This window comes from Porites lutea, chromosome 7 (genome assembly GCF_958299795.1).
Source record: "Porites lutea chromosome 7, jaPorLute2.1, whole genome shotgun sequence".
Taxonomy (NCBI): domain Eukaryota; kingdom Metazoa; phylum Cnidaria; class Anthozoa; order Scleractinia; family Poritidae; genus Porites; species Porites lutea.
Genome location: NC_133207.1, coordinates 3,429,608 through 3,449,785, shown reverse-complemented (window position 1 = coordinate 3,449,785; position 20,178 = coordinate 3,429,608). Strand labels below are relative to the sequence as shown.

General features: G+C 38.7%; 2 protein-coding genes across 5 annotated transcripts; one reads left to right on the top strand and one right to left on the bottom strand.

Moving 5' to 3' along the window:
• Positions 1 to 3,808: 3,808 nt before the first annotated feature.
• Positions 3,809 to 10,472, top strand: LOC140942608 (TNF receptor-associated factor 4-like). The gene is made up of 7 exons (XM_073391529.1): positions 3,809 to 3,979; positions 4,757 to 4,808; positions 6,364 to 6,462; positions 6,987 to 7,151; positions 7,700 to 7,777; positions 8,544 to 8,621; positions 9,078 to 10,472. The coding sequence occupies exons 1-7, from the start codon at positions 3,813 to 3,815 to the stop codon at positions 9,741 to 9,743; spliced, it is 1,305 nt and encodes a 434-aa protein (XP_073247630.1). The 5' UTR covers positions 3,809 to 3,812; the 3' UTR covers positions 9,744 to 10,472.
• Positions 10,473 to 10,491: 19 nt separating this feature from the next.
• LOC140942609 (TNF receptor-associated factor 6-like) lies at positions 10,492 to 20,177 on the bottom strand. Of its 4 annotated transcripts, XM_073391532.1 has the most exons (8): positions 19,438 to 20,177; positions 19,221 to 19,292; positions 16,836 to 16,899; positions 16,209 to 16,310; positions 14,185 to 14,349; positions 12,845 to 12,919; positions 12,211 to 12,288; positions 10,499 to 11,894 (listed from the first exon to the last, which is right to left on the bottom strand). In XM_073391532.1, the coding sequence occupies exons 2-8, from the start codon at positions 19,226 to 19,228 to the stop codon at positions 11,829 to 11,831; spliced, it is 558 nt and encodes a 185-aa protein (XP_073247633.1). In that variant the 5' UTR covers positions 19,229 to 19,292; positions 19,438 to 20,177; the 3' UTR covers positions 10,499 to 11,828. The 4 variants fall into 4 exon arrangements, with proteins under 4 accessions (XP_073247634.1, XP_073247633.1, XP_073247632.1 ...); XM_073391531.1 differs by having other exon boundaries at positions 19,221 to 20,177; XM_073391530.1 differs by lacking the exons at positions 19,221 to 19,292; positions 19,438 to 20,177 and having other exon boundaries at positions 16,836 to 18,567.
• Between the last annotated feature and the right edge of the window lies 1 nt (position 20,178).

The following is a 20,178-nucleotide window of genomic DNA, read 5'->3' as shown; positions in this document are numbered from 1 at the left end:
TTGAGGCACTTTGATTTTTCAACAAAGTAGTACATGATGATCTGTATTGGCCGCCATGTTGGAGGGCACACTCCTTCCCTCAAAGATGGATCTTGTTATTCTTTGACTAGGTATTTAGACATGTTTAGCATTGCAAAAGGGAACACAGTAGTTGCGCGGCATTTTCTGTTTTTCATGAATATTTCGCAAAAAATCTAGCTGCCTTCTCAGCTGTGATCAGAACCTATACTCCCTCCAGGCCTTACTCGGCGGGCGCTTTTAACTAAGCAATCAAACTTGTATGCGGCGTAAGATTGCAATACGCATTGATGCCAAAAAAAAAAAATCAGTAAATACACTATCAGTTCTAAAATTTCTATTCTCTCCAGTTTCAGCTTTAAGACGTGCAATTTCCGCATATTGAGGCAGCCACGTTAGAGCACCTTAACTTAGCCTGTGCTAATTTGGATGAGACTCTAGTTCAGTTAGACAATGCAAAAGCTGAGTTGGATGAAACAAGAGTTAAATTGAATGCATGAAACACAAGTCCAGTTGCATGACACCCGAGCACTACTGGAGGAAACAAGAGTAAGTTATTTGAATTACAAGCTCGAGCAAAAAAAAGGTGAATATAGGTAAAGAAGAAGGTAAAAATACGGTTTATTTGGAAGATTAAAGAGTTCAGTGAAATTTTGAGGCAAGCAAAGGCAGGAGTAAAGGAAACGGCACATCCTCGGTGTAAAACCCTCACGACAAATGTGACGTCAAAACTGAGTAAGTCTGAAGATCGACGTATCGGGAAATCCATAGACTGATAATAGACCTCTATGTTGATGAATGGATCAGTAGGTCTGTAGAAATTGATGCTCTCGGAAGTCTGAAGATGCTATTTCTGAGACCCTAAATTTCAAAATCTTGAGGGGGAGCATTGCCTGGACCCCGTGATTTCCCCCCCCCCCCCCCCCCATTAATAAATCTAACCTTGCTACGGAACTGGTGTTACAGAGTGCTACATATTTTTACACAGTGTTACACTGTGGTACATGGTGTTACACAGTGTTACAAGGTGCTACACGGTGTTGCACGGTGTTCGGGGATGTTACGTAGTGTCACATGGTGTTACACGGTGTTACAAGGTTAAAGGGTATTACATGGTGTCACAGGGTTTAATTTACACAATATTATATGGTGTTACACGATGTTAAGGGGTGCTACACGGTGTTGCATGGTTTTTTTAGGGTGCTTCGCGGTGTACACGGGTACTACACGGTGGTATATGGTGTTACAAGGTGTTACAGGGTGAATGAAACACAGAAACACACAAAAGAGATCGAAATCCACCAATCACAAATCACAAACCAATGCCTTTCGACGCATCGGGAAATCCACAGATTGGTAGACCTCTATGTTGATGAATGGATTGGTAGATTTGTGAATCTGTGGATCAATGGATCACAAGGTCTGTGATCGGTGTAGTCGGTAGATCCGTAGATCAGTGAATCTGAACTCAATGGATCAGTAGATCTGTAGTTCGGTGGATCGCTAGATCGGTGGATATGTAGATCGATGGAATTCATTCGTTTTAAGAAAATTGTTTTGTTTTTATCACGGTAATCACAGTTTAAACAAGGAACTGCAACTCTCTGTATGAACAACATCTCCAAGGAGCACATAAAAAAATTGAAATTCATACCTTACCGGGTCCTTTTGTAGTGCCAGACGCGTCTACAATAGTTTTTCATCAAATCCAAGACCGAGTCCTCGATTAACAGAGGAATGTTTTAGAGAACTGGAAAACCAGTCCCTTGGCCATGGTTGGCTGTTAAAAAAAATACAGAGGTCAATGTACTTTTATTATGCACTTCTCTCTTCTCTTGATGCCACTTCCGAACACCATCTTGGGGGTCTTAACCTGCCTCTTGATTGTTAAAAAATGAACTTTTTGAAAGGGATGATCTTTTGGCTTTTACGGGAAGAAATGAAATGTTGCACAATCACTCCTTGGTGAAGAAACTCAGGGAATACCTGGTACAAAATTAAGCACTAATCTTAGATGATTAACATCTTAGACTGAGACCTCAGGCGCCCCTGCAATTGCAAGCGCACGTAACGAGAGTGCAATGTAATTTACTTTCTCACAAGAGATCGGAGTGAGGGTCGCTGTACAGGTTTAAAGAAAGCAAAATGTTGTTTCATATAAAGACATAGGACATGAGACATCGGTCATGGGAAAGCGGACATCAGGCATCAGTCATCCCACATCGGACATAAGACATCCATCATCAGAATCAGACATCAGACACAAGAGATCAGACATGCAACGTAAGACATTAGACATCAGACATCAGACATTAGACATTTCTAAGGGACGGACCATCAGAAAACTTATTGGGGGCGGGGGGGGCGGGCGAAGTCCAAAAAAAATATTCGCGCAAGGGAAAATTAAATGAAAAAAATTCATGCACGCCAATTAATCCTTAAAAGCATTCATGCTATGGCCTTAAAAAAAATCATAGAAGGAATATGATGACAAAAAAACGTTCCTGCGGCTCGAAAATTCCCCTCCCCCCCATAACTTTTCTCAAGGTCCGTCCCTAAGGAAAAAGCCTTTTGTCAATTTAAAACGAGGCTCCTCCATCGTTGCTAAATGAAAGTTTTTAGGTTCTTACTAGTAAGGAGGATAACGCTAGACTGTTCACAGTCCCCTTTTTTTCCCTAAGACTCGGTCGAGATCGAAGCCTTTGCTTTTATACGGGCGGCCATCTTTATAGATGAGTGTCAAATCAACTTCGCCTTTAATCTTTGACAATCGAAGTCGCCCTTTGATTGCCAAAGAATTTGATTGTAGCCCAGTTATGATTTGTTTAGAGAGTGATGCTATGACTGGTCTATGACTATATAACACGAAAAATGTCGCCCTTCACCCAGCGTTAGTGGTAGCTGTTTTATACAGTCCGTCACAGCTCTATAACGTTTGCTCTATATTTGTTTGGGAATTTCTTAAAGCATATTTTCCGCGCTATTGCGACGAATTAGGTATGAGCAGAATGCAGACCAGTGCCAGTGACTTCCGCCACCCCGCCCTTCCTACAACGTTAGGGTATTAAAGGAACTTGTAAAACTCTTGAATCAGGTTTATCGCCCGGGGGGTGGGGGGGGGGGGGTACTGCCATATATGAGCTATATGGTATGTGCCGCTGTGAAGGGTATGGTTTTCAAGCAGTTTACTCTGGGATAGGGTATAAGGGTATATAAATCAGAGAGTGTGGGTCTAGAAGAGGGTATCATTTTCCATTTAAACTGATCAATTGGCTGAAGATTTAAGTGTAGACTAGGGAAACCGGAAATCATGCCACTCAAGAATATAAAAAAAATCAAATCGGGTTGGTTTTGGCTAGACTGTGCTAGTGACCTCAGTTGTCTCTGGAAAACAGCTACTATAGGATAGGGGGGATTTGGGGAGTAATTTAGTCTAGTATAGGGTAGCAAAATTCACTTGAACTTGCTTTGGTATAGGCTAAGGGTTCCAGGGTCCCAGCGGCACATCCCTACCCAAAAAGTCCTAAAGTACCCCCCCCCCCCCCCCGTGGGTTTAGAGCCGCACTCCCGGAGGAGTTATAGGAGCATGACAGAACTCGTTAATTTTGGAATATTGTCACAATTAATTGACAAATAAAACTTTAAGCAAGAACTTCAAAGTTTATCTTGAGCAACAACTAGAGGAAATTTCCAGTTTTTCTTCATAACACAGTACTGGTCTCGTGTCGCTATCTCATGCCTTGCGTGACTTTAAAGTGTCACGTTTAATATTATTATTTCCGTTGCGAACAGCAATGGCGGCAGGCGGAGTGCCTAATTTAGGAGGCTACGAGTACGAGTTTGTTGAGGATGTTCCTGATGACTGGGAATGCCTTGTGTGTCAGTTACCTCTTAAAGATCCTATTCAGATCGAGAGATGTGGCCACAGACTCTGTGAGATATGTGTTGGAACAATTTTGAGGTATGAAATCGGATTTGTTTCTTGTGCTCATGTGCGGTTTACCCGTCATTTTTAAAACAAGTTTCTCTGAATCTGTAGTCATCTTCTGCGAGAAAAAAAACATACACACAATTCGGGCGTATATTTGTTTCGTATAATTAGCTTTCAGTCGGGCATTCAGTGCGAATGATCCCGTACGATATGCTAAGTGACTTTTCGTGATCTTGTCTTGTACAGTTAAAGTATTCACATGGCTAGCTGCCTTTCTACGCCAGTCATTTTAATTCCCTACTAACTTTAGAGAGCTAGCCCAACCTAATTCGCTTAAGGAGTTTTACATCCTACAATCTTCATTTCGCTTTTTGCTTTTATATGTGGGTGTTGATTGACTGGGGGCGACCTACAGTAAAGCAATTTAGTAAAGCGAGGGAGTTGTCATGAATATTAAATTCACTTCGATCTGATCTTTCATCGCGTTTGACATGAGAAGACAACTTACAACTTGCAAAGGTCACTTATTTAACGTAACTAGAGATAGAAAAGAAATCGTGTTTTACCTTAGGGTATAACGCTTAGAATGTCGTTTAATAATTTCAGACGCCATAACAAATGAACCAAATCAAATTACACGTTGGCTTCCACATATCCTAAAACAATCAGCGAAGTTTTCAAAGAAGTATCCAATCGTTTTACTCATAGAGGCTAATGGCAACCTCAAAATAAAGCCTTATCGTTATAAAATGAGAAAAATTAAAAAAACTCGATCTGTTCGCTGACGGAATCACTTCCTTCTTTTAGATCCGCGAAACCGCAGTGCCCAGCAGACAGAGAGCCGATATCACGAGAAAGGGTTAGTAAGACATGTGAAGGTCCCTTTTATCCTACCTAAGCGACTTTTAAGATTATTGAAATCATGCCTTATATTTCTCTGTGCTAAAACGTATGAGACTAGTGTTACATTTGATATTACTTCAAGATATACCAATTTATTTCAGTGTGAGGAAACAATGCAAATATGATGTATGACGTAATAATATACGACAAGGAAACAAGTTATCCGGAACGTCATCATCAAATTATTTTTATCTCTTCTCCTCTTCCAACACACTGACATGTTTCATGCAGCGCTTTATCCACTAGCATTATATATTTTTTAAGGAAATGTAGGAAACATTTGCAATTATCATGAAACTGGAGGAGCGCTCCTTTGTTCGTTTACTTTTCCATGTTTTGGTCCATTGGCCAATTTTAAAATAGTAACAATTAAAAAAACTTTTTTCCCATCGCTGTTGCCTAACTGCATAAAGTGGGTTTTTATCTGTCGCGTAACTTTAAAATGTCTTCCAACAACTATTTTTTTTTTTCCTTTTATGATAAATATTTATTTATTTTTCCCCGTTGATCAAGAACTTAGCAAAACGATATCGTAAGCGTGAACAAATTAACCCTCTTGAAATCAGAAAATTACATACTGGAAGTAATTGTTCACTTAACATTTCCTTTTAAGGTCATTTACTAGCATCGCTGAGAAAAACGTTTTATTGATTCTAATTTTGTCCTAATATGGTTTAAAAAGCTCGCTAGCTTTTTGCCGGTGCTTTTGTTTTTAAACCGTATTTGGATAAAATTCAGCGTTGGTTTTTGATAATTCGTACCATCGTTATGTTTCCAAACAAAAACTAAAAAAATTCTTATTAAATAAATAGACTCCGTGTTTACGTCTCTGTGGCTGTTAACGACCTCTCTGACATACGAACAGTTGCCTATGCAGTAAAATCAAAATGCCTGCTTAAAGCACTTCACCCCCAACCCTGCCTTCAGTCCTCGAGAGCGAAAAAATCCTTATTAATGTTTTGTTCCTTCCAAAATCCTAAGGTTGTTTCACTCTAATGTATGTTGACACAGCCTATCAGAATTCCGGATTTATGCACTTGGCTCCTTCAGGCCGAAGTCTGGAAAACTGGGCTTATAGCTAGCAAGATCGTCTAGCAATTTTTATCTCCTCGTTAAATTTTATCACTTTTGATAACTTTTCCCTGCTATCTCTGAACAAACTAACAAACACAAAAACAACACTGCAAGCTGCTTATTCAATTTTCAGGTCATCCTATGTTTGACTGTAGTCCCAAGCTGCAGTTGATAGAATTTTGCGTGACCTGTAGTAGCCTGCGTAGCAGGCGCTTGGAAGTAGTGGGTACAAGAAAAAACGGGCGCGCGAGAAGGACTTCCGAGCACGTGCTACGTAGACTAGACCTGCAGGTAAAGTGCAAGCTGAGGCGGCGTCCACACTAATGCGTGTTTCCCTCCATAATTGTTGCACCACCTTCCATTGTTCTACACCAGTCCAATGTTCCGTTTCATTTTTCTTCAGTTATGTGATTTTTTGTCCCCTAATTATTTTACAGATTTTTTCTGACGTTGCATGTCATCGCAAAATACTGGATGCCAAGGTCAAATGTCCCAATAGAGATTGCACCTGGACCGGAGAGCTTAGAGACGTTGGGGTAAGAATTGATCATTTCACGCTGCGATTTTTCGCCGTTTTTCAACCGTCCACTCTATTCAACCTTTATTGTAACCAAATCGATACCTCCCTTTGAAGATTGAGGCGCACTTCACATAAACTGTATGCTCGCATACCCAGTTTCTCACTGACTTAATACATTTGGACCAGAGGCCTTAATTTTCAGTATATAGACACCGATGAAATACCAGGATTTCTCCAGTGACGAAAATTCGGTGTCCAGTGAAAATGCAATTTTATCCTTCTCATGTGAAGATATCACGGTTGTCATGGCTACTTCAGTCTCAGCCAATAGGAAGAGAGCGTCCAGCATCTCGCCATCGGTGTCTATATAATAAACAGAATATTACATGCCCGCTTGTGAATACGAATTTTATCTTCGAGTGTTCAACCCGATATCTCACTCGTTCGCTGCGCTTACTCGTGAGATATCGAGTTGAACACCGAAGATAAAATTGGTATCCACGCGCGGGTGGGTAAAATCCTCTTTACGTTCTTATTTAGAAACATCAAGACGACTGCAGTTATGAACCAGTACACTGTATCAACGCGGGCTGTGAGGAATGTGTTCTTCGCAAGGACGTCATCACACACGTGGAGACCTCTTGCCTCTGGTCTGTGATGCAATGTGCTTTCTGTGATGTTAGTTTTCCCAAATTGGAGAAGAATGTGAGTAGCTTCTGAACAAAAACGGCATCCTTTGTAGAGAGAATGTTTTTCTCTAAGGCCCCACTGCCACTGTCTCTTAAAAAAAAAACAAGATCAGGGTCGAAAATTCGAGGGATGCTTTGAATAACAAAAAAGAAAATCGTTTAAATCTTAGTGCGTAAAGGGATGTTTTGTCTGATTACGTATGTTCATTGTCATTGTAGCGTTCATTAGTTTGAATTTTTTCGCTCTCTTCGGTGGGTGTTCTTCGGCTTCTGGTCTCTTCGTAGTGATCGGAACGTCGACGTTAACATCAACGTCAGTCGCGCGTCGGTCTGCACAGTCACAGCAGACGATGTGTAGCCTTCAGGGGCACATCTAGAATGGTCATTCGAGACTGATTTGACAGTGATGGTGACGATGATGGTGATGATGATGATGATAAATGATGATGAGGAGGAGGAGGAGGAGGAGGAGGAGGAGGAGTAACAATTTAGATACGTATCTTGCACCCCACGAGTCCTATTTCCAACACTACGTCCCGTTTGTGTTCTTGTTTTCTTGTTTAGGCGCACAATGAAACCTGTGGGAAATTTCCAGTCGAGTGCAGCAATAAATGTGGACTGAAGAACGTACCAAGAGAAGAGGTAAACTATTGACTCGATATCAAATTTTCACTTCTACCACTGGGAAAGGTTGATATACCCAGGCCCCTTTCAAATATACCTTTTTCATTTCTTTGGAGGCCCCTCGGGGGTTAGCGGAAATCGATAGAATTAAGGATCAATCATACTCTTGAATTTTTGGAAATCGTTCGGTGAGAGTCGGTACCCAGGGGCTCTTTCGCCCGTACTTGAAAACTTTCGTCGCGCCTTTTCTCCCGACCCGACTGACTGCCCCTGGTTCTCCGAGGATGAGTATCAAGAGAAAGAAAAAGATCGATGGAACTTTTCGGTGTTCCAGCCCGACTGCAGCTAGTTCTCCTACGAGTGCGAAACTCTCGTTGCCCTCTGTGGAGAGCGGATTCTGCATCCACGGTCAAGCAGTATGAATGTGGTAGAGCGGCCAGTTTTGTTTTTCCGTTCATAATCCTTACTAATTTTCACACCCTCTTTATAATTAGATCTCCTCATGGTGCATGCATGAAATTAAGTTGTTTAGGTTTTTAGCTGGCATCCTCTCTGCAAGAGCACAAAATAGGCGTATTCTTAAACGCAATCGCATCTTATCAGCGATTTTGTGTAGGTTGGTTCGATACAGCCCCCTCTGCAATCATGAACAGCTCTCACCGCTAGAAAATGAGTATCTTTTGTTACTCTTTGACTCATGTCAAGGAAGGACCTGACCGAGGTTGTTGTACTTGTACGGGATAAAGTACGGGTAGAAAATTTCAAACATATTCTTCCTCAACAGTTGCTTGACCATACCGAACGACTTTGTCCGCTGACCGTAATCGATTGTGACTATGTTGCCTTGGGTTGTGCAATTAAGGTAAGAGATTTATTTGGTCCGGTTTGTTTTGGTCAATTTTGCTTGTTTTATTTTTTTTAAATAATATTAGATTATTAGCAAATCTATTGTTGGGTTATTAGCAAATGAATTACAAACACTGTAGAATTAATCTAGGGCAGGGCCTAGTGGATTTATAAAGGCTCACTGTTTGAATGGTCACACTGAGGGAGTTGATCACCGCAAATCAGCGAAATTTGCTTACAATGATTTATACCATTCAGATATGCTTGTCTAATAATTACTTTAAGTCATAAACATATAGATCATTGCATAGAAATCGAAATTAATAGCACTTTGCGGTAATTTCTGATGTTCTTTTCACATGGAAGTTAAACTACTGTACTAGGGGTAAGCTATGAGGATAACAAAACGTAACACTGTGATTGGCATAAACAGCGTATTGATAAAGTATATAGTGACGTTATATTTCATTAGTTTCAGAGGCGTGATATGCAAGCTCATCTTGACGCCATGAAAGACTCTCATCTTCACTTGGCTTGCAAAGGAGTTGCTACCATGACAAAGACAATTGAAGAACAGGCTCAGAAGATATCTTTTCTTGAAGAAAAGTTGGAACGCTTACAGAATTGCCCCTTTATCTGGAAAATATCGAACTTTTCATCGGTCATGGCGGCTGCTCAAAGAAACGAACAAAGGGTAATAGTTAGTGAACCGTTCTATTCATCTCGTAACGGCTACAAATTTGTGTTGGAATTGTACCCTGATGGTTACCATACCAATGACACTCTTGATCAGGAAAAAGGGAATTTTATGTCAATATACCTCAGGGTTCTGGTCGGAGAGTATGACGGACTTCTTTTATGGCCATTTCAAGACTCAGTGATGTTTACCTTGCTTGATCAATATTATTTAGTTGAGAAAAGAAGACATTTAAGGCAAGAACTACAGCTTGATGCTGGAGGATTAGCAAGACCAAGTCAATCGTCGGAACCTGCCTGTGGCGTGTGGGAGTTCGTGTTTCACAAGGATTTGTATGCACGCAGCTTTATCAAGGATAATACTATTTTTATCAAGGTTACCTTTGTTGAGAACCGGGAAAGGAAATTTTCAAGAATTTTTCATGGCGACTATGACATATAATTTAAAGATGTATTATTTTGTACGATTTTACAACAACAGCTATCCTAACTTGTTCAATTTTTTAATTTTGTTGATTTCTCTCAGTATTTTTAGTGTGTATGTTTTCCCATCAATTTTGCAATGAGTGTTCGTCTAATCGCTAACATGCAGCCACTATTCTACTAAATACAAATATACTCAAAAGCCCTTTAGTGCTTGGTCCTGAGCAATGTACAATAAGTAATATTTCAGCAATTACAATGAGAGTTGGTTATATAAAAATTCGATTTGAAAAAGAGGCATTTGTGCAGCAGCTTGAAAATACTGGCTGTTTTATGAACTTTTGACCTCTCCTTATTTTCAAAAAAGACTACAAATTTTTAATCGTTAAACCCGCCGTGAATGAAAAGAGGCCAATCTCGGCGTGGCTCAGGGTTGTTTGACCTATAAAACACGCCATATACTGAAGTAGAATTTATATTTTTATATATTGTTTTACGTGCAACCCTAAACGAGATCTTGACGACTTAAAATATTGACGTTTTTCCAAAAACCCCAGGAAAAAACACCAAAAATCCAAAAATTTACACCCCCTAAGCGAGACGAGGGGCATCTCCGTCTCTCCTTAGGCTAAAAGTTAACATTAAGTCAGTTCTATTTGAGCTAGTTGCTGAGTTTCTCTGCAAAGCCTTGAGAATAATCAAAAGGGCCACGTAAGTGCATAACCAAGAGACGATATCCTCGCCTAGAATAACCTATTCACAAGAAGCCTCCAGTTTCTGGAAATCACAACTATTTGCATAATTACAAAGACTTATAATAGCAATATCTCTTTCTAGGGTCCATAAAACAAGATGACCATTAACCCGCGGGGATATGTCAATCGGTTGGTTTTCTTGTGCCTTAAAGTATAATTATCATGGTCACGTGACATGAAAGGGTAAAAAAAAAATGAAATGGAAAATGGATAAATTGGTGTTTCTGATAAGCATTCTTTACTTTCTACGTTTGGAATGAATGTACTTGAAGTTTAAAATTAAAGTTTTGAGTAATTTTAGATTAAAATTTGGCATTTCTAATGATGTTTGCCCTTATAAAATGTTATTACAGTGAAATGGACAGTCACTTACAAATATGAAGCAGAAAAATGTTTTTACTTGCTTTCTTTTCTAAAACCTGTCACCGATTTGTGAATTATTTAAGATTTTCAGAAAAAAAAAGGAGTCATGTGACATATACAGCTAACAGCACAATAAAATGTTAAGGACAATGAGTTCTTTTCTATTTGTGCCAAGTCCAGTCCATCCTCTTTGCCGAGGCTGTAGCCAGTAAATCATGTTCTGTAGCTACGCCGGTAACCCTCTATACCCAGGCGTTGAACAGCTTAGGTTGACATCAGGTCTTATTACCTCGACTTGAAGAGACAGAGTGTTATTTATAATGCAGACCCCATCTACAAGATAAAATGAGTCTAGGAAACTCTCTACCCAGCCATCAGCTGTCGAACCTCCTCTTGGTCTCCTCGAGAATAATGGTAACCTTAAATTCTCTTCAGTTGGGCTTAATTGTTTTTCAACGGTCATCGGATTAGGACCGTACATTTTTTGTCCAAACGCTTTGAACGTTGTTGTCAACTTGAAAGGCCAGGGTAATATGTCATCATATTCGCCTTCCATTAATCTGATACCGATCGAGAGTTCTGGGGGATAACGTCCGCGGCGGTAGTTAAGATCGACAAACACTTTTAATTTGTATCCACAAAGTGCAGTGTAGAATGGATCGCTTTCTATCGTTTTATGCTCTTCCCCCTTTTTTAGCTTCATAAATTGACTCAAAAAAGATGTGATTTTCCAATTAAAAAGTGCATTGCCACTATTTCCATTTATTTTCCCGAGCATATATATCTGCTTTTGAAGTGTCTCTAATTTCTCCTCAAATATTATTTTTCTTTCTTCAGATTCTTTTATGATTGTTAACTGATCTTGGGTTAAACGGCTTAATTTATCTCGTGTCTCATCCAACTGAACTCGTGTCTCATCCAACTGAACTCGTGTCTCATCCAACTGAACTTGTTGTTTATCCAACTGAACCTGTGTGCTATTAAGTTTAACACAGGTCAAGATGCTCTCGGGTGTTTGATTGAAGATGAGGATCCACATTTTTGCGCTGCAACTGGAGAAAGAAGACAGATTACTTCAGAAAAAAGCGTACAGATTTTGGAGTCTAATGCATATAAAAGTTTATGTTAGCCTAGTAAGTGTTTTTAAGTCTTTCTATGGCCACTACAGCTGTATCTGGATTTGTTCTCGGTCGTTCCTCGCCAATTGGTCGTTTCCAGCCTGTTGTGTTTTTTTATTTTTTATTATTGTTTTTTTTATCTTGTTATGTTCTATTTAGATTATTATTTGTAACGAATTATTTTTTTAGTGGAGTGCCTGTAAACTAGCTTTCACAATAAATTTTAAAAAGTTAATGATCAAGAACAAACCTTTTTAATGCATCCCATTTTAGCATAAGGGCAGGAGACTAAACACAAAGGACAGTCGTTATCAATGTGGTTTTGAATCTAAAAGAAAATAATAAAATTAAATAAGCAAACTGACTTAATAAACAGACCCAATGCTAAGCAAAGGTCAGATCATCCGCGGAGATCCAGGGGCACTGAGTCAGTCGGGTCAAGAGGAAACGTTTCCAAGCACGGGTGGAAAGGGCTCTTCCGCCTTTACTTGAAACTTCTCGTAGCGCCGTTTCTTTTGACCCGACTGATTGTCCCTGGATCTCCAAAGATGACTTCTGAAGACAAGTGTTTTAAAGTGCGGGATCCTAATCCCGCTCAAGCCTCTATTTCAGCCGCTTTGGTTAATCACAACGCATCAAGGACTACGACCTGATACCATATCGTATAGCTCATCGCATATAATTTGTGTTATTATTTACTTATTTATTTTGGTATTTATTCAGGTATTTATTTATTTATTATGGCTAAGACGTTTTAGACACTTTTTTGTCTATTTATAAGGGAGATCGCTTTCAACAAACAAAACATAGCTATTAGAGCCTTACTCGCTGGTACCCACTCTACCATCAATGACGTCACTTAAACTATGATAAAATGCATGTACCATTTCTCTAGGAATTGAAATTCCACAGCTGTAAGGACAAGAAAGTGGAATCTTGCGGCAGAGTAACAGGTGAAGCTGCAAAACACCAATATAGTAATTTGCACTGAAAAAAAAACTGAAAACCATCAAAAGTTTTTTTTCTGGCAGTATAAAACCGAGGGAAATTTTTTCAGAGTTTCACCACCCGATTCTGTATTTTTTAATTCCCCACAATACACTCAGATTCCTTCCCCCCCCCCCCCCCCCCCCACTCCCCACAACTCCCCAAAATTACTGTATTAAGGGGTATATTGGAAAATACACAGTGAAAGTAATACCTGAGATTCAATTTTTTAAAGTCTGTGATTTGGGCAATACGTTCACCGTTCTGTTGTGTTTGAAAGTGGCGAAATGCTAGCTAACTAATCGTCGCCATAAGCATGTAAGGTGCTTTATTGCTAAGTAAAGACATGTAGGAAAATGGAAAGAGAATGCTACATATACTTGGCTTTTTTTTTCCTCTTTATGAAATACCAAACAAATGTTCGCGGCATCCAAGTCGAAGATCAGACGAAAGAAGTATTGTGGAGGGTTAAAAAGGCATCTTATAACATAGCTAGAATATTCGCTTAATCAAATTCAATAGCGAGAGCGTGCTTCATATTCCCATTGAGCACGCTGATGACGTCAATAAACTGTACCTCGAGTTCTTGTGAGCTTAGCAATCCTCCCAAGTGCACGATGTAGCGTTTACCATGTATTTTATAAAGAGAACACTTGAATTTGTCAACCGATAGTAGGGAAAAGAGGTGAGTGGTGGTGGTGGTGTTGTTGTCATCTCTGCGAACTGTGCGGCTGTGGCGTGTGCAAATCATTCTTTGCAAAGCTATTTCTTTCAAAAAGAATTTTTCGGTTAATTTATAGTTTCCGGCACCTCAATAAGAATTTTAAAATCTTTTTTAATGTTATCTTAAGCGACTTGAGTAAACTTTCTCTTAGTTTCAAGACAAAAACGACAAAAACATAACTGTGAGGTAAAAAATATAGTCACGTAGACATTGACGCGCACTGCTTTGAGCGCGAGCTACAATAAAAAATTCAGTTAACTGCTGCATTGACCGCTTTAATTATGTTATAAAACAATTAGTTCATGCTTCAGCTGTGCGTACGTCGAGGTATTGAGCACTTGGGAAGTTTGGAGAGCACTCAAAAGGCTAGAGTTGCTCTCGGCTGCGCCTCTTACGTCTCTCTCGTGCTCTCCAAACTTTCAGCGTGCTCAATATCTCGACATACGCACGCTGACGCATGAATTGCAAAATACGCGACGTGGAAAAGAGTCTGTTCAGTTTAGTTACGTTTACCTCCACGTGCTTCTTTGGGTTTAGGTCTTCACAGTATTCACATTCTATGATCCTCCATTCGCACGTGTTTGTTGTGTGTTGTTCGAGGTCTCTTCTTTTCACGGTCGCATCGCAATTTTTGTTGGTGCAATTAACAATTTTGAACTTGCAAGCTTCCAGGTGAGCCTGTTTTAAATAATAACAACTTATGAGAATTGAAAGATCACTAGAGAAGAAGTGAACTCTTTCATTTTTCTTCTTGAGTTCCGAACTACTAAATGCCTTAGTTAGTTTCGATGCCAGTTAAGAAATTAGCTAGCGTACATACATACATACATATCCTTTATTTAAACACCATATGATTTAAAGCTCAAAGCTTGTGGGGTAGTGTAAAAATAATTACAAATGGATAAAACTATATAAAAAATAAGAATAACATTACTTACAAAATACAACTACAATTAAAACTCTAAAATATACAGTAAGAATCTAACCAAAAAACAAAAACCAAAAAAAAATACAAGGTTAAAATGAATTTACATTAGTTACCTCTATGGAAATTGACTACAGCATTTAAAAAAAACATAAAATAGTTAAAAACATTTCAAATCTTGGTAGTGCCTGGGCAGCGACTGGACCGACTGTGCGCTAAAATCAAATTCCTTCAAATAAGAGTCCTTCTTCACTTTGCGATAAAAAACAGTAAACTGGTCTGTAAAATGACTCGAGACAGCGTTCCAAAGAATAGCGCCTCTATAGCCAATAGAGTTTTTAAGAAACTGCGAGTTAAAACGCGAGACGATTACCTTATTACTCCTTCTGAAGTTGTATGCAGTGCAGGGTTTATTTGTCAAGTATGAAAGAGCCGTAGGTGCTTTACCTATAAACACGCTATGGAGTAGTTTAATTAATCGAAGTTTATAATAGGGGGTTAAAGTATTCCAGTTCGAATGTCGGTAAACTTCCTCAGTAAGCATATCTCGGGGCAAGTTGTATATTATTCTGGCTCATGGGGATTTTCGTTAACGAATAATTGAGAATAGTCTGTGTCACTTTTGACTCTCCAATGTATTATGTCTTTTCATAAATTATGCATGCCCAGAGAGAATGAGCCAGCCAAACAGTTCTCAGGGGTATCATCACCTGGTCTGAAATGGGGAAACAAAACATTCAAGCTAAACTGAAAGGTCTACTTTTGCAGAAGGCGTGACGAAAAAGTCTTCTTTGTCTTGTTGTAATTCAGCTGAATCACCTGTCCTGAAAACGATTATGCAACAGACAGGGAAACTTATACAGGCCAAATCTGACTCAACGAATCTGAGCTTTTACCCCTCCACATTTGTATTTTACCTGGCCTCGATACTTTCAGTCATCAGAACGCGTACAACGTATAACGCCATAAGTAAAATACTTGATTTATTCAGTTTCAAAGGTGGCTGAAAAAGACTGGGGCCTACTCAACTTGGAAATGATAATGTTATACACCGCCCTTTGGATATACAGTCGACTCCCGATAACTCGAACCCTCGATAACTCGAACTCCCGCTAACTCGAACTCCCGCTAACTCGAACCAATATTCGTTTTCCCTCAGGTTATTTTCTATATAATTTTACCGTCGATAACTCGAACCATGTTTTGAGCCCTTAAAAAGTCGGGAAAAAAGCCGTCTACTGGCGTCCAAAACATTGAATTTTGGATTTCCTGTTGACGTGTTGTAGGAGTATAGTTTACTAGTGGAGGCTGATGTTGATTGTCACCGGCTAACGTGAAGCAGCTTTACTTCTCAAAACAGTAAAACGCATGCTCTATTTAGGCTATGTTTTGTTACGTTACGTTCTGATTTATAATCTAGAAGTATCTTTTAATTTTCACTTGACATTTCTACAATTAAATGTGATTAAAAGGTTCACTGTGCAGTAAAAACTGTTTTTCACCTTACTCTCGGCTATTTCCTTCGAGCTCCCGATAACTCGAACTTTTTTCGATTTCCCTTGAAGGTTCGAGTTATCGAGAGTCGACTGTAATTTTGGTTTTGGTTTTTTACCTCTTTGTCTCTCAGCTCACCAGTCCACGAACAACCGTCACTTGGACATTTGATCACCATTGACAAAATTTTCCTTCCCGTTGCGTTGTCAGGAAATACATCCTACAGTATAGTTAAAAAGAAAAATCAACGTAGTTCTCAAGATCAAGGCCATATGAATCTTTAAAAGGATCTTGGGAAACTGTGGAACACGTGTTAACACGGAGAGGTTTTAAAAAATGCTCTGTTAATTAATAGGTGCCTCTTTGAACTGTTCTTTGACTTTAAGGATGGTTTTTTATATATTTCCTAAGCCAACGTTTGACTAGAACGTTAGACCTTTATGTTGATGGTTATGATGAAAATGATGATGACGATGATTATCATTATTATTATCATTATTATTATTATTATTATTATCATTATTTGAAATTAATCTCACCGTTAAATGAATAAAAAAATGTCAATGGATGGATGCGACAGTCCTGTTCTAAAAGCTTAAAAAATTTCTTGTTACATCGCCTAGTGAGAGCTCGTTTCACATTTTTACCCCGTACGCTTCGTTTTGCGTTCAAACCTTAAATAAAAAACAGACAAGACCAAAATGCGATAGACAAAGAGGTTACAAGGGAGATAAAAGTGATTTACCCGATCTCGGTCCAGGCCTTTCCTATCTGCAGGACAAGTGTAAGGCTGGTGCTGAGCTTCTTGTCTGAATAAATAAACAAATAAACAGATGAAAAGCGGTGAATACACCATCTTTGTTAGGAGCTAGTGTGTTGAAAGTGTAAAATGTGTCTAAAAGCAATTAATTTCAAATATGGTTTAAACGTTTGTTCAGAGACCAGTGTTCCCTTTTAAATGCATTAAAGCTCACGCATAAAGGCCAATCACATCGACACTAACAAATTTTGTAAAGCTTAGTTTTCAAGGTCGACTACATTTCACAGTTTCCCTCCTACTCGACACAAAATAGAATAACTGATATTTAACGACTTAGCACATGCTCTCTGGGCATATTTTTAAAATCCATAGTAGCGCGTAAAGCATTTTAAATATTTAAAAACGTTTATGTTCCGTTTATAGGAAGGCCAGTAGCCCGCGTGCAGACATCTCTATTTTCTTTTATCTTCACTTTGTTTTCAAGAAAATAGGAGTCGTCTACACGCAGGCTAGAAGGCCAGGTTCTATGGATCATGTGAAACCAGACTGTCTGCATTCCTGAACAGATCAATGACCGCGAGCTATGGCTACTCATCTCTAAACAAAGGAAAAGAAAAACATTTTCTTATTAGGGTTTTCCGATTAAGCGGAAGTTCGAGCCATTTTTCCGAGATGTGAAATTGATTCCATTATACTGCAAAAGGTCATCTCGATTTTTTTCGTTATAAGTAAATCTTTGCATGATGTCATTGTTTATGTAAAATATCTGGCTCGTAAAAGGATAAATATTTACAAACATGCTTGGTAATTTTTTTTTACAACAAGAGGACTCTTTTGCAGTATTTGCGTCTAGCAGTCGCATTTGGCCGATACGCATATACTGCAAATAAATTCACCCTCGGTGCTAACGGTTTTTAAAAGTCGTTTAAAAAAGATAAAGCATATATGCTAACAAGGAAAAAAGTAAACAATTCTGCTTTTGTTTGCTAGATGATATCCTGGGCAGGGAGGGAATCTCTCACGATATCTGATTTTTCTTCATTAACCTGCGATCAGGCGGTCCTTAGATTTTCCTATTTTCTTTGGGAGGCCTGATCGCAGGTTATTTCTATATTTGCTACGTCAAACGTAAATAAGAATCGTTTTGATTGTCTCATCGATTGCCATATGAATACGATAATTTATAAACAGAAAAGGAACAACATTGTATATCTCCTCTCCTACAAACTGGGAAAGACGGTGGGAAGTCTCCAGGCATCGTATCTTGCAATTTCGTCTACTTGTGGATATCTATTCGACTCTGTGCATTTTGTAGGTTTGGGTGAGGGTTGAAAACTATGGCAAAAGCTCAATAAATTTATACAAACGACAAAATGTGCAATCATAGTTATTGGTGCAATCCAACTGACTAAGCGAATGCAAATATTTTTTGACACTGGCGCGAAATTCCATGAGTTCCCACTAAGGTGCGGGATTGCAGAAGAAAGCCTCATATATGACAACTTATTGAATAACAAAAGAATAACAAAGCAGCACATATGTTACATGCATATTCTTTGGAAAAACACACATTTTAAGCTTGTTCAAAATGAAGGTTTAAACAAATTAGGCTGAGAGCCTGCTTACTTTTGATGGTAGAAAGAATAGGGTGAAAACCTTCTTGCTACGCTCCGTATAAAATAAACCCAGCATTAGAAACATTATCGCTTTCCAAACTCCAAACTCTGGATAACAGATACCTTATTAAATTCTATAAGAAACAAGCAGAAAATGTATCGCACGCACTTTCTTTCTAAAGATCCAGACAAGGTAGCTTACCATGAAAAATACTCAGATACTCTGAATAAGCTGAAATGGACCTGTAAGTCATCCTACTATAAGCAGCAATTTGAACTAAAATAAGAACAACCTAAAAAATACATGGAAGTTAATTGGCACCATTATAAACAGGAAACCTAAAGGGCACACTGTACAGCAAGGTTACACTACAATGGAAAAACCTACACCGACAAACATGACATTGTCAATCAGTTCAATGAGTACTTTATCAATATTGGTCCAAATTTGGCATCTACAATTCACTCAAGTATAAAACCTGATGCTTTCCTCCCAGCAACTCATTGTTATAGTTTTTTTCTTTCCCCAGTGGATTCAGCGCAAGTTGAGTTAGCACTATCTGGCCTTGATAGGCACAAAGCCACTATAGATATCCCTAACTATCTAATCAAGATGGCTAGCAATCTGCTTTCAACTCCCCTCACAAACTTATTTAATGAATCAATTGAATCAGGTATTGTCCCGAATATTTTCAAGATCTCAAAGGTTACCCCAGTCTTTAAGACTGGTGCAGTGACAGACGCTGGCAATTACCGTCCCATTGCTGTCCTCTCTCTGTTTGCTAAAATCCTTGAAAGACTAGTGTACAATCAGCTAAGTTATTTCCTAGAAAAGGAAAACATTCTTTTTAAACACCAATTTGGCGTCAGGAAAAATTATTCTACTGAGCAAGCAATTCTTGAACTCACTGACAATCTTAAAATGAAAATTGACAGCAATGAAGCTATATGCAGTATTTTTCTTGACCTACCTTAAGCCGTTGATACTGTCAACCATCAGATCCTACGACAGAAATTATACAGATATGGGATCGCTTGGTGCCCCTCTGCAGTGGTTTAAAAGCTATCTTGAAAGCAGAACACAGTATGTTGAAGTTGAAAATGTTAAATCAAACCCACTTTCTATTCAACGTGGTGTACCACAAGGTTCTACCCTTGGTCCACTTCTGTTTTTGATATATATCAATGACATGCCCAATTGTTTAGAAAAGGCAAATATTAGAACATTTGCTGATGACACCACTCTCTTCTACTCCTCCAATTCTCTACAGGACCTTGAAAAAACTATAAAAAAATTAATGAGGAATTCAACCATCTCCTTATCTACTGCTCAGCTAATAAACTTTCTGTAAACTTTAAGAAAACCGACCATATGACAATCTCCTCCCCCCAAAAAGCAAATAAACTTAAGTTTAATTTGGGCAATATTAAAGAAAAGAACTACATCAAATACCTAGGTATCTACATTGACAAAAATCTAAATTGGGCTCCCCACATTCAGCACATAAACAGAAAAATATCTAAAATCTTGGGAATCCTTTTCAGGTTACGCCATTTCTTAACTTTAAACACCCTCAAACAAATATATTACTCACTTATCTACCCCTACCTTCATTATGGAATTATGAGTTGGGGAAACACATATCCAAGTAGATTAACTAAAGTTCAAACAAAACAAAATAAATGTATACGCTGAATATTTTTTAGCCATA